General features: G+C 42.1%; 1 protein-coding gene across 2 annotated transcripts in view; it reads left to right on the top strand.

Annotated features, from left to right (window-relative positions):
* ENTR1 (endosome associated trafficking regulator 1) overlaps positions 1-14,586 on the top strand; it is a 198,973-nt gene extending 184,387 nt beyond the window's left edge. For both annotated transcript variants that reach the window (XM_078641910.1, XM_078641911.1), the window contains exon 8: positions 10,645-14,586. In XM_078641910.1, the coding sequence (XP_078498036.1) occupies positions 10,645-10,741 (97 nt within the window). In that variant the 3' untranslated portion in view covers positions 10,742-14,586. The remainder of the gene's footprint in view (positions 1-10,644) is intronic.
* Positions 14,587-14,825: the final 239 nt, after the last annotated feature.

The raw sequence follows: 14,825 nt of genomic DNA, 5'->3' as shown, positions 1-14,825 counted from the left end.
CAATACAAGGTATAGACCATTATGTGCAGGGTCATCTCTGTTGCTTACAGATTACGTTGTTGGAGGTAGAAGTGGCAATTGCACAGAGCCTTGGTAATAAGGCCCCGGGCCCGATGGGCTACCCATTGATATAATAAAGTGGAAACCGGACTTCTGGGCTCCGATTCTGTTGAATGTTTTTAATAGCTTACCTGAAACCCTGATGCCGGATACTTGGACAACGAGTATTATTGTCCCAATATATAAAAAGGGGGACAGATTTGATCCGATCAATTATAGACCATTTTCATTACTCAACAACACACTGAAGATTTTGGGCCGAGTAATATATAACAGGGTTCAGGAATGGACGGAAGAAAGTAGAATTTTGGACCCGTGCCAACTAGGTGTTAGAAGCAAGGTGGGCATGGTAGAACAATGTCTGAACCTTAACCTAGTTATTGGTAAATATAACATCGCTCAATCATCCCCTGTTTATTTAGCATTTATGGACTTATCGTCCGCATCTGATTTAGTTAACAGGTCTAAACTTTGGTCTATTTTGTTAGATTATGGACTAGATGAGCCCCTAGTACATTTTTGGGCATTTTTACATACGGATCTTAAAGCACAAGATAGGATCGGTATGGGTGGGGAGGTTTCTGGTGCTATTAAAGTGGGAAAAGGAGTGCGTCCTAGCACCCTTGCTTTCTATTATTTATATTAATGGGCTGAGCAATACCCTAAAACAGTTAACTCCAGACGTCCCGAAAATTAACAGGAAACTATTACCTGTACTTCTTTACGCAGATGATGCGGTCCTTATGGGACGCACCCCGAACTCCCTGCGCATTTTGGTTAAAACTTTTGTACAATATATGGACGACCTGGATTTATGCGTAAAATTTAAAAAATCATTTATTAGTTCATGCGTGCCAGGGAAACCCCAGCTCAATTCCATTTTATTGGGGACAGATAGATTAACCTCTACTCGTACCTTCCCATATTTAGGGATGGTCTTTGCTGCGAACGGCTCGTGGACTGCGCACATGGCCCACTCCACGAGCAAGTTCTCAAAGGCCATCAACTCAATTCTTAGTCTCCCACGTCCAAGGAAGACAGGCGCTATTAAAGTTATTTAAAAAAAAAATTACGTTGCAATGTGTCCCAGTGGCCACATATGGGGCAGAGGTATGGGGTTGGGCAAGTAATCGATGCACCCAACAAGAAGAAAATCGTTTTTGTAGGAAACTTTTGGGTGTACCGATTTCTACCTCTGAGTACATTTGCCATAGGGAATTAAACTTGCACTTTATCTGTGATTTTATTAGGACAACACCGGCGTTATTTTGGCTTTCAGTTTGGAGGAATACATCAGCCATCCTAACGCAAGAGATTATAAGTGACTGCTTAAAGTGCGAGAAAGGAATGGATATTCCTTCCTTGGCTCTCAGAAGTTTATAAGAGTCTGTGCAGTGTAAATAAAGACCATCTTTTCTTAGAATCAACTAGTATTGAGCCAACACATAAGAATGATTTAAAAGAAGTACTATACGCACTTTATAAGTTAGATAGAATCAACAAGGAATCTAAGAAATTAACAGTCTCTGCCTATATGGGTATATCCGTTACCACTATATCTCACTCTGCAAATACTTAACTGGGAAAGATCCCTCTTGTTTTGCCTAAGGGCCAGCGCCGAACTGGTAACTAAAACCGGCCCTGGCAAAGTGCTCGGCCAACACCCCAGACGGGGGTTGTGGGGGGCCGCCGTGCTCTTTGCCAGGGCCGGTTTTCGGCCGATTTTGTTACAGGGCCGATTTTGCAGCCATACTGCAAAAGCGGCCCTGTAACAAAAAACGGCCCCCAAGAGCCCAAAACCGGCCCCCACCCGTGCGGCGCACCGGGGCATTGCCCAGTGCCCGCTACGGCCAGTCCGGCCCTGCTAAGGGCAGGAACTGTAAGAAGTTTACTAAGCTTTCCCCTGGGTCATTGGCCAAATTTAGATTATATACCATGTCCCTGTGATGGAGTGAGCACACAAAATGACTTAAATTTTTTATTCTTGTGTAAATACTATTTAAAATATGTAAAATGGTTTTTAGTTTCGTTTTTTAGAAAACATAGACCTCTTTCTTTGGGGGACTCCTCCCAGATGCTGCTTTCCATGGACACTGAAGAAATAATTTTCTGCACCAGCACTTTCCTAAGACTTGTTACCCGAGCTTGCAAAATTATGAATAACCTTTGACTTTGTCTAGCTTGAAATGTTTACTTGTAAAGTTTTTAAAGAGAATTTTATGGAACACTTTTGTAAAAATGTGATTGCTTTTATGAATTTCTGAAATTCGAATAAAAATTTTGAAATTGAATTGACAGTCATTGGACAGATTAAGACTGGGCCAAGAACTCAACAACGTCTTTTTGAAAAAGAACAACATTGGATTTACAGGCTCTCAACCAACAAAATAGGGCTTAACGACAATATTCCCTGGAATACAGTCCTCCAACGATGAGAACACAGCCACTTATAATTACACAGTACCTTGGTCGAGTCTCTCCAGATCCCATGACTCACCAGTTTGCAACTGGGTGCTACTGTGAACATTCTTGCAATACATTAACTTGAACATGCCTACGGTTCATTCTGCCAGGTTCATCATAACTCGGCTCTTTGCACCGTATGGGCAATAGTTTACCTCTAACTTATACCCCTATCTGGGTCCTTCTTTCCCCTAGTGCCTAATAGGTTTCTTTTCTGCCTAGCACTCCAGTTATCTACTGGACCCAATACTCACACAGCACCTTCGTTATAATCTTTCATCCATTCTACCCTTGAACATGCGGTGATTAAAATATATGCCGCCTATTGACACCTCCCGGGTGTCTGTATAGCTTGTATTAGGTCTCCATGGTTTACTTTCCACCCTCAGTGTTCGGCCATGTACCATGGTTAATGCCTTAATTGTCTAATGTGGTCACATTTTCACACAGCGCCTTCCTTAACATTTTTACCCATGAACATGCGGTGATATGTCCAAATGCCGCTTATTGACACCTCCTGGATGTCTGTATAGCTTGCATTAGGTTTCCATGGTTTATTTTCTGCCCCTAGTACACTGTCGTTACCATGGTCACTGTCTGACGCGGCCGCGCATCACGTACCCATGTGATTGCGGGGCAACGCCCAACCCGGAAGACACCTCCATTAAATCCCGGAGGCTGTTCACCGCGCTACCCTCGAGGATCTAGAGGTCGGTGCATAGGCTAAACTGCCTCCCCTTCCATCCGGTCACAGTGAGTAAACCTTGCAGTACTGCATCAGCGTGAGGTTGAGCCTCGATCCCTGTGATTTCCGCTCCCGTCTTTTTCACGCTGTTTTCCCTGACCCGGGGGTACACTCTCTGTACTTTCTCCTTACGCCAATTGTTTCGGATGTACTCGCCTGACCTCATTTCCTATGAGGCGTAACCCACTCGATTTTCGAGTAAGCATTATCCTTCCTTCTTTTCACCCTCCCATAGCGATCGCTATTTTTAATGCCGATTTTCTGATCAGTTTTAAAGCTTGCATGAAGCTCACCATTGACTTGTGAGCATTTGCAACCACTTCCTGAGAGTGTATGAAAGTGGTACATTAACTGTATACTCACCAGTGCTATTGATACCGAGTAAATGGCACGGCAGTATATGAAAACCCACAGTATGATTCTTCCTTGTCTTGTATAAAAATGTTTTATAGGGTTGGCACATTCGAGCACCGCGTAGAACAACGTTGATGCATATTAAGAGCACTTTGCTGGCATTTGCTGGCATGTTAGTCACCACCATCAGTTGATGCATCTGATTTGCTCAAGCTACACGAGTGATGGGTAAAGCATGGAGCACCTGACTACTGAGAAACCACGTTACAGGCATGTATTTGAATGTTTGTGTTTGTACTTTTGTTTCCACAGGTTTTATTATTTTTCCTTACTCCAAACTCTGGACGCAAGGTCTCCTGACTGTGAGTAGCAGTTAGGCCACAAGGGCCGAGGGTTGGGTATACCTTAGCGGGTGTGTACCGCCCAGGTTTCTTCTTCTTTTTTTCACTTGGTCCTGACGAAAACCTGGGAATTTCCTCTACAGGTTGAAACATGTAGACCCTAGCACACCCACATAGATAGTCGGTCAATCTAACCAACTCCAGTATCTGGTAACTGTTTTTAACTTTGTCCAGTAGCTTCCGAAAAAAGTTTTTTGAAGTTATACTGGGCCAATTTTTAACTCACTTTTACCTCACATTCACAAAAATCTACCCGCTCCACTGTAATCAGGTGTCGCAGCACACCCGGATGGCACTCGGCTGTCTGGGTGGGACCCCGATGATGAAGCATGTCACCAACCCGGTTGGTGAGTGAGGGGTCTTCTATCAAAAGAATAATTTTCTTTTGAACATCCTTTTCCCTACACTCCATTAGGACCTGTACGGTCCAGTGGTGATACTCCTCTGTGTTTATACACGTGATAATTGAAAGCACATGTCTCGCTGTGGCGCGCGCATGCACCACTCGCGGGATTGTTCACATTTTGGATCCATTTCACAGGGAAGCAACTACATGAAAGAACCGCTGACGTCTTGTTCCTTGGTTGCATTTGGGTCTCATAGCACCCATGCATCCATAGTTTGCAAGGCTTCATTCGGCGGCTCACGCCCTCGTGCAGGGATAACCACCCGGGCTCAGCCTCCCGCTCCTCAGCACGTGCTGAACACTTGTTTAATCTGCTGGTTGCTTTTTTGCCAGCAACGTTTGACCTTAAAGATGCTGTTCCAAGAATGTAAACCTCACAACCCTTTACTTTTCTACCTGTCAGAGTGGGACTTTTCCGTTATCATGGTTATCAACATGCAACCACATTTTCACATCTTAAGCCTCCTTTAGCAGTTCTGTGCCATCTTACAACACGGAGTACAAATCTTGATAACTTGATCAACATTTTTTCATGACAAAATACATTTTAACAAACACTACCTTTTGTTCCAAAGATTTGAAATCTGTTTTATCATTTATGTAGATAGCCAGCAGCAATGATTGATCTTTTTGTTGATAGCTTTATTTTCTGGTCTTCCATGTACTTAATTGACAGCTTTGCCAAAAAGACTTATTTATGTGCCAGATATGAGAAATGTTTATACATTCCTACTTTCGGGTAATGTTTTTAAAATATACTTTGCCATTTTAGATGGGTTGCCCACTGTTTGAGATTCCCTGTCCTAGTTTTAAAAAAACACTTTATTATCCACAATTAACTCGGGACATTAGAGTTATCAGAGAGGAAATGTGGTTAATCTTTCTGTCTCTTCAGAAGTGGTTTGGGTCGGTGCCCTTTTCATGTGTCCTCAGGCTATCTTCAAGACTACGCTATTGTCTTGAGTGATGATCTGCACAGCAGGGCCATCTCCAGGTTTAGACAGAGTCACAAAGAGATGCTATCATGCGAGTAATCTGAACCTGACTATTAGCAGCCACACTTGATAGCGATCAGGAAGAGAGACAAATGGCTGCTTCCCTTTTAAAGGACCCTTCACACCCTGACACAGAAACTACAGTCCTACCCTTCACTGCCATCCACTAAACAGCAGCCTCAGGATGACTTATCAGCAGCGCTCTATCAGAAAAGACATAATCGAAATTCAAAGGGTTGGGGTTTCCTCCTTCTAGTCCAAGGAGTTCAGCAGCACACTTCCACTCTTTGTGTAACTGATCTCACCTCAGTCTGTGTACATGCACAAAATGGAACACTTAGCACTGTGTCCCTCAGGATTACTTAGGCACTCATATAATGCATACCACACTCCAATAGCATGCCTGCACACAGGCTCATGGTATCTTGGCGGTAGGATTCTGGCTTCACTGCCAGCAGTTGAACTTTGGGTCAAATAGCCAGTTGGCTTTCAATCGTAAAAGGCCATGTCGTACTATAATCACTATACACGGTCACCTTTACCCTACATGTGTGAGAATGTGAAAGGGAAAATAGTCCTTTCGTCACTATGGTGGGTCCAATTGGTGTGTTCCCCAAGAACCAGGACAGGCCTAGGACCATGCAGAAGTGAAGGCCAGGCCTAGGCCTCTGTGCACATGCTAGATTAGCATGAGGCTGGGGTCTAAATTTGTTAACCATGATATCCGATGTTTGCAGTGTGGTACTCGGGGCAGTGGTTATCACTGTACACCATATTGGGGGCATCCCCATCCTAACCGGAGAGATGTGTTACAAAGATGATCCGCAGCGGAAGAAGCACAAGATCCAGATGGGTTCAAGTATGTTTATTCACAGTCTCCACTGCTCCACTCCTTTCACAGCCTCAAGGTGTCTCACAAGCCCAACATTCTAAGGTAGCCTTCAGAACCCCACAGTGGGAACATTCTATTTAACAATGGAGAGGAGGGGGGGGTAGGTACCAAGTGGGAAGAATGATATTACAACACATCTTCCCCCATAGGGAAATAAAATGAAGAGGAAACAAAAAGAGGAGCACAGAAAGGAAGAAGGGACGGATCGGAAGGAGAAGGAGAAGGAGAAGAACGGAAGATAGCCAAAGAGATGGTTGACATATCCAACTGAAATGTTCAGGTGGTCATGACATAGTCTTTATGTCAGACCGGCATTTTGGATTCTTGTCGAGTAGTGATCTCACTGCTACGGGGACTTGACTCGCTCCCCCTTGCAGAATTCTCACTGGAGGACAATTGACAAGGGTCATTTTGAACCTGTCTGTTCATGCTCCAACATTGTCCATTGTCCATTATGGCAACATTTAGTTTAGTTGCAGCAATGCGCATTGGTTGGGAGAACTTGGACAGCTACGGTCCGCTAGCCTCGCCGCCGTACCACGCATCCGAAGAGTCACCGCCGGAGGCAGATCCTTCTCCTACCTGGCGGCCAAGACCTGGAACTCCCTCCCCATCCACCTTCGGCTGACCCAGGACCACCTCGCCTTCAGGAGACAACTCAAGACATGGTTGTTCGAGCAGTAGCGGACCCCTTCCCCCAAGCGCCTTGAGACCCTTCCGGGTGAGTAGCACGCTATACAAATGTCATGATTGATTGATTGATTGATATGGGAGCCCGATGGACAACCTTGGTTTTGTCGCTGTTGGCACATATTGTTCAGTCTTTCACTTTGGACTCATACATGCTGTCCATACCTGGGAACCAGAATCGTTCCCTCATCCTTGACTTGGTGAGGCACCTGCCTAAGTGGCCTTCATGGGCAAGATTGATAACTTGGTCTCTTAACCTTGCAGGGGGTATGATTTTGTCATTCCTGAGAATCAGGTTATTGCTGGTATTTATTTTGTGTCGCACTTCCCAAAATGCTTTTGCCTCATCTTCTATCTCGTTCCTGCTGTTAGGCCATACCTGAAGAGCATATGCTCTGACTTTAGCAGGCACACTATCGTCTGCGATAGCAGTGTTCCATTCTTCATTGGTGAGTGCAGGGAGGTTGATAGCTAAGATAGGGTACTCAGATGTTTTGAATTCTTCCATTTCTCCTAAAGGAGATCTGGTGAGGAAATCCGCGACCTTAGTTTGGTTCCCTGGGACATATTCCAGTTTGTAGCAAAAACTCTGTAGACCCAACAACCATCTGGCTATTCTAGGCGTGCTATTGTAAGAACCTTTTGTTGAAAACATGTGAATGAGAGGTTTATGGTCTTTTCTGATGTCAAATTGGATGCCCCACAGATGAAATGTAAAATATTTGACTGCCCAAAAACTCTTTCTACTACAGAGTTGTTGGCTTCTGATTTTGTTTAGGGCACAAGATGCAAAAGCCACTATGCCCTCCTCACCCTCAATGACATGTGAGAGGGTAGCCCCCAGTCCCTTTCTGCTGGCATCTGTGGTGAGAATTGTTTTCCTGGAATGCTCGTAGTTACATAAATATGGGGCAGAGAGAATGGCTCTTTTGATTTTATCAAAGGCACTATGATGTTCCTCCATCCAGTTGAATTTAATATGGTACTTCAGAAGTTCTCTTAGGCCGTGTTCAAGTTCAGAAAATGTTTGAACATATTTTGACATGAACACTGCAAGTCCGAAGAAGGACTTCAATTCCTCTTTATTTTTTAGAGCGACTTCCTCTTGAACAGCCTTGAGCAAGCACATTTTTGGCTTGAATCTATCCTTAGAAATGGTATGACCCAGGTATTCAATGGTGCTCACCCCTATATTGCATTTCTCTCTCCGAAGGAGGCCTCCTGCATCTCTTAGTTTGCACATGACGTTTCTTGGGTATAAGTCATGTTCTTCTTCCGTGGCACCGTAGATTAAAACATCATCCTGGAAGCAGAGGGTTTTGGGGATTCCCTCCTAGATACTCTGCATGATCTTTTGGAATACCGCGGCTGCGGATGCCAGGCCGAACAGCATTCTACAAAACATGAAGGATCCCATCGGAGTGGTGGAGGGCGTCAACCACCTTGGCTCAGGAAGGATGCAGTTCAACCTGGTGGTACGCAGTGGATAGGTCCAGAACCGAGAACAACTCTGGAACTAGAGTTAGCCAATGCAGCAAAGTCCGTGCCTTGCACTCAAGTTCTTAAATATAGAGTAGTGAGGATAATCAAATTGCCCACACAGTCAAATGATCTTTTACTCTGGCCATGTGGGCTACTTTGATATGGTAAAGAAGAGAGCGTTCTCCATAGAGGATGCATAATTCCTTTCAAACATCAGGAACACAGACCTGTGGCCCATGACTGCCTGCTTTTTAGGCCTGTCCTGTCGGTTCTGATATGCCATCACTTTCCTTTGTATGACTGCCTTTAAGGCCTCCCGTACTGTCCTTGAGAAACTGTGAACATTCAATTTAAAGTAGAATTGTGTCACCTAAGATACTTAAAAAAAGTACTGCCAATCAGTGACCAGGAATTTAGGGCCTGATTTAGATTTGGGCGGACGGGTTACTCCTTCACAACAGTGACGGATATCCCATCTGCCAAAATATAAATCCCATAATATCCTGTGGGTTTTATATTTCAGTAGATTGGATATCCATCACAGTTGTGACGGAGTAACCCGTCCGTCGATATCTAAATCGGGCCCTTAATCTCTAAATGCCATGTGAGGTCTACTTCACTGTAACAGCAGGAGCTCTGTTTGCGCATGGTCTGACAGTCCTCTGGGAAGGATGCATATTACATTAAAGAAAATACTCCATGTGTGAGACTGAGTGATGTGCTGTGGAGAGGGTATTCTCTAGTGTGTGGGTGTCAACATCTCTATCCACCCACCAGACCCAGGGAAGCAGCCCAAATAGGAAGTGAAGTGTGCTGAGTGAATCGTGATTCTTTTGGTTCGTAGGTCTCCGTTCTTATCCATGATTGTGTTAAATACCCTACCTGACGCATTAGCAAGCAATGGGGCTTTTGACCTACCCCAAATTACTATCATAGTTTTTAACTGCTGGCTGACGTAAGACTAATAAAAAGATTGGCTGAGATTGCCTGGTGACTCTGGAGATTCTACTCTGGGTCATGGCCAAAACAAGTGAGCCAGCTAGGTGGGTTTTTGCAATTGAACACCATAAGAATACCTAGGGAGGATGGTAACCTCGTGATATCCTTCCCAGACTTGGCCATAGAATTTAACATGTACAAGTCAAAGTTCTTTAGATGCCTTCAATTGAGACATTTGTTAGGGTGCATTGGAAAGAAGTAGAAGAGTCCCTGAATCTTGCCTGCCTCCTCTGGGGAAGAAGTAAACCTTATAAGTATACTGAATCCTGGTATGTAATGGCTGGGTAGGTCATTAGAGGAAGTATGCATGTATGATGGTGATAGGAGGAGCAAAAATGGCTGCTAAGGAACTAGTGATCTTTGCAAGGCACTGCCAAATTCAGCATCAAGCTCATGCAAAAGATGTTTTTTATGTCAGAATGCTTTTCGAGAATCGGTAATGTCTCCTCCCTACAATGCTTTATTTTTCCATACGGTCCGTGTCCAGGAGTTTCTTCTGGCCAAGCATGATATCGCCATACACTGGAAATTTCCCTCAACCCCTCCATTTCTTGAATAGCGCCAGGGAATGTGTAGGTGCTCTGAGCTTGAGAAAACTATTACCAGGGAAGAAGTTACCCGCGGAAGCATGTAAAAATTTGGGAGCCATGTTTGAAGTACTTCGGGATCTAGTTGTGAGATATACTCGTTTAATGCAAATTAATTGACCTACCATTATAAAATTGTATGTTGTTGCCATGTATTTGCTGTGTCTTCTGCTGTTTCGTAATCCTCTTGTGTTGTTGTGCCACGTACTACCTCACTACTTGCCAAATATCAATAAAGAGTTATCAAAAAAGATTAAAAGGTGTTGCATCAGGTGCTCCAGCTGCCAGCTTATTCTTCATAACTGCACCTCCTTACTTATGCTGTAAAGATTGTGATGTATGTCCCAAATTCATAGAAATGTGTACATTGTAATAACTAATTTACTAGGTTAACTTTAAGTGAGGGTTCGTTTTCTGGAAAATTGGCTTGGTCTCCAAATTTCCTCTGAAGGATATCAGATTGTATTTGTTTTATTTCTCCTTTTTTCTCTTTTCCCCTACTCATGATTTGTCATTCTAATCCAGTGAGATATTTGCAATGCGCCTTATTTTCCCTCTTTCTAATTTTAGACAACTTCTTTCGGGAGGAGAATCTTTGAACTTTGTGACCGACCTCCTGAAATCGATTGACAAAATTACGGAACTGTCACAAGAAGGCCACTGCTGACCAATAAAAATCATTCCAGACTGAGGAAGTGTTTGTACTATCTGAAACTACTGCCAAAAACCTTTGCACTTATCGAGATATGGAATGAAAATATTTGGCAGTTTGAGTTGAAAGGAAAAACATTTTTTTGAAATATTGTTATACACGTGTATATCTGAGCAAAATTAACAGTTGAAGCTGGTCAGCAATAAAAAGGTCCCTCTCAGGGAATAGTAGACATTTTGGAGACAGCGGTAGTTGGATTGACGTATTATTCTGGAATCCAGCAATGTTCTTGGCGGTTTAAGGTAGCAACTGTTTGTTAACTTTGAATTTTGGTGCTTTGCTTGACCATGTTCTTTAGCTTCAGGGTTTTTGCCCATAGCTTTAGAAGTGTTCTGAAGGAGCCTGTTCACTGAGTGTTGAACTAGGATAAGGATATCCAACGTATAGAAGTCTAACGTGCTTTAGACTGATGTATTGTTTTTCTCTCAAGTGGAAAAAGAGCAGTACACTGATACTTTGCAAATATATTTTTAAATGTAAAAAAAGTTGCCGAAAACCATTTCATTTACTTGTGTTTGTACTATCCTGAAACTACTGCCAAAAACCTTTGCACTTATCGAGATATGCAATGAAAATATTTGGCAGTTTGAGTTAAAAGGAAAGAATTATTTTTTAAATATTTTTATACACGTGTATATCTGGGCAAAATTAACAGTTGAAGCTGGTCAGCAATAAAAAAGGTCTGGGTCCTCTCAGGGAATAGTAGACATTTTGGAGACCGCTGTAGTTGGATTGAAGTATTATTCTGGAATCCAGCAATGTTCTTGGCGGTTTAAGGTAGCAACTGTTTTTTAACTTTAAATTTTGGTGCTTTGCTTGACCATGTTCTTTAGCGCCAGGGTTTTTGCCCATAGCTTTAGAAGTCTCCTGAAGGAGCCTGTTCACTTTTAACTAGAATAAGGATATCCAACGTATAGAAGTCTAACGTGCTTTAGACTGTCCTTGCACTTACATCCTGATGTATTGTTTTTCTTACAAGTGGAAAAAGAGCAGTTCTCTGATACTTTGCAAATATATTTTTAAATGTAAAAAAGTTGCCGAAAACCATTTCGTTTACTTTATTTTTCAAAAAAAGAAGTTAAGATCAAATTTAATTTTTTTGCGGACAATGTACACAAATGTAAAATGTACATATTTCATTTATTTGCCTGAACTGCCCATTTGTGCCTTCTTCAGCAAAGTAATTCCACTTATTCTGAGAACTAAACCTGTGTGAGAGTAAATCAGTTTTCCAAATATGCATATAGTTCAAACAGAAACTGAGTCTGTGGGAAATCGGATGCACGTTCCTTGCGACGGCACTGATTTTATTTTTGCTGTAACTCCCACAGTTGGGACTAACAAGTTTCAGAATTTGCAGCATGGCTCAAGGACAAATAAAATATAGTTAGCTTTCATTAAAAGTCCATTATGTTTTTTACAACTTTCCCTGGTATTCATACCTTTTAAGATCACTCACATCTATATACTTGTATACATACCTCGAGCTCTCCCGTGTCTTCCCAACTCACTGCCCATAGAATTAGCAAGACACACTGCATAAAGAAGTTTTGTGCGAACAATTCTGGGATGAAGTGTGACACACGTTTCACCATTTTAGACTGTCATGACAAACTGCTTGTAGACTGCACACTTGTGTTCTGGTACAGTATTATTCTCTTTACTGCTCCGGATATTTAATATAGCCGTTTCAGTGATCAAGGAGTGCCACTTGCACCATTTTACAGACAAACTGTGGCAAATATAATTATGCTACCAATCAATCAGACATTTCACATTGCTCCATCGTGATGCATTTTATTTTGATTGTTCTATATAATTTTTTTAATTTCCTATTATTTTTGTCGGTGCCTCTATAAATTGTTTGTGCTTGAGATCTTCTACATTCTTCTAATTCCCTGAAGCAGACCTAACCTTGAGTGATGCAGTGCTTGGCATGGTGTATAAACCTGCTGTTCTACTGCCCAGGAACAAAGCGAAAAGATTTTGACGTTGGACGTCTGGATCAGAGTGGTGCTACTATGAATCCTTGTGTCTAACTGGTGGTGACTTGACTTTAGCAGTGCTACCAATGGTTATGTTCTAGTTCATCGGTGCAGTGGTATCCAGACTTTGTCCAACCTCCACAACATAGTGATCTCAAACACCATAAACAATAAGGAAAATGTTGTTGAGGAATAATTGTGAAAGCTCCACGGCAAGCACACAAATGGGTCCAAGTCCAACAGTGCCCCTAATTTGTATTTGGGGGGGGGGGGGGGGGACGACGACAATGGAGGTAATTAATTACATATGCGGCCTTAAGTAATGTTTTTGCTTATATATTAACCTTTGATTATGGGCTTAATCGGCTGATATGTCCAAATATGTAAGATTTATTTTTTGTGACTATTTCTATTTATTTGAGCGCTTTCTTTTGTGTTCTGCTGAGGCATTTTGCAGATTTTTCATTTTCTAGCATTCAACTGATACTGCTTGCTGCACTGTTTTTGGCTAACAGGACACAGAGGAACTCTAGAAAAGCATCGTACCACATAAGAAACACATTTGCAAACACTATTTACAATGTGGCCTATCTTCTAAATGTCAAGACCACAAAAAGCGACTGCTCGTGCCATATTATGTTTGCACCCGTCACTTGTCTTCCTTCCAGAGAGAAACACTCTCCAATCGTACGGGTCAGATACAGGGTGGTGGAAAAAATATACCAACTGCTGGAAGATCGGAAATTAAAATGACCACACATTTCTCGCAATAGCAATAGGGCAGACACGCCAATTTCTTCCCACATAAATATTAGAAGAAAGCTTGCAATGAGGGCCAGTGCGTTTAAGGTTCCCGACACTTCCCCAGTTTTCATGGTCTTCCTTAAAACACAAATAGTTACACACGTTTGTTAATGCAACAATCAGTGGCATTGTTATGTTAACAGAGATTTGTTTACTGCTTGATATAGCCTCGCAGTGTCACACCTACGGTTCCTTTATATTTCGGTTTATCTAATTGGACCAAACCCTACAACAGCTCTGCTGTAACTGACATGCATCCCTACCTCCATTGTGTGGAAGGTGTGATAGTAGTGCTTTCGAACCAATTAGAGAAACTGAAAGGCTCAACAGAGGTGAAATTCTAACTCGCGAAAGACTCATCTGAATAGAATACATTTATTTTTCGAGTAAAATATGTTAACACCTATAGTATCTTTACAATATTTAATGCCATTGATTTGATTCAAATAGTCTTATCATAGAAATGTCACTACAACAGCCAGTCAAAAAACTAGCAACTGGAATATATTATTTGCTTGTGGCATTGTATGGGGATTGGCCTTTTGACCTCTGCCAGGAGAGGGTACCACACTCGAAGGCTTGCCTGCCAAGCTCAATAATGCGTCCAATCTGCACACTATGATTTGCTATGAACTTGCAGAATAATGATATGTAGCGTTTCATCATGAATTGTAGTCCAAACTAGTTCATGTTTATGTTATAGTTGACCCGGAAGTGTTTGCTGTGTTTCTGCACTGTGCTGGATCTAGGAATCCATATGGTTAGAAGTATCACCTTTCTCCAGAATTCTTACTCTTGAAGTGTCACTCACCCATACACAAACCCTAAATGTTGCACTTTTCGGACTGTTAGATCACATTTGAATTGTAATTTATTAACGTGCTACAAACAAAAACTTTAATGCGTTACTCATTGTTTTCACCAATGTATATCTAAAATAATGCACTTAAGTAATAAATCATTTTAGTGATATTGTATGTAACAATTCATAAAGTATCTTTTTATGATTAACGGTGGAGTGTTTCTTTTTATTTACTTTCAGTGACCTTTTTTCTTTGGATCTTTTGTTTGCTTTTGTGCTTGTTGGGTTGGTAGCTTTGCCCAATGTGAAGAGCACAAGAGAACAAGCATTTGCAATGCAATAGGTCTCGCATTTATACGAGTTTGAGCTATTGACATTGCCTTTTATTTTTTTTGTTTTATAACATAAATAAAAGGCATTGTCATTTTGTGAGAAGTTGGCCTGATGT

This window comes from Lissotriton helveticus, chromosome 5_1 (genome assembly GCF_964261635.1).
Source record: "Lissotriton helveticus chromosome 5_1, aLisHel1.1, whole genome shotgun sequence".
In the NCBI taxonomy this organism is placed as follows: Eukaryota; Metazoa; Chordata; class Amphibia; order Caudata; family Salamandridae; genus Lissotriton; species Lissotriton helveticus.
Note: the sequence above shows the minus strand (reverse complement) of the source record. Positions and strands in the feature narration are given on the sequence as shown.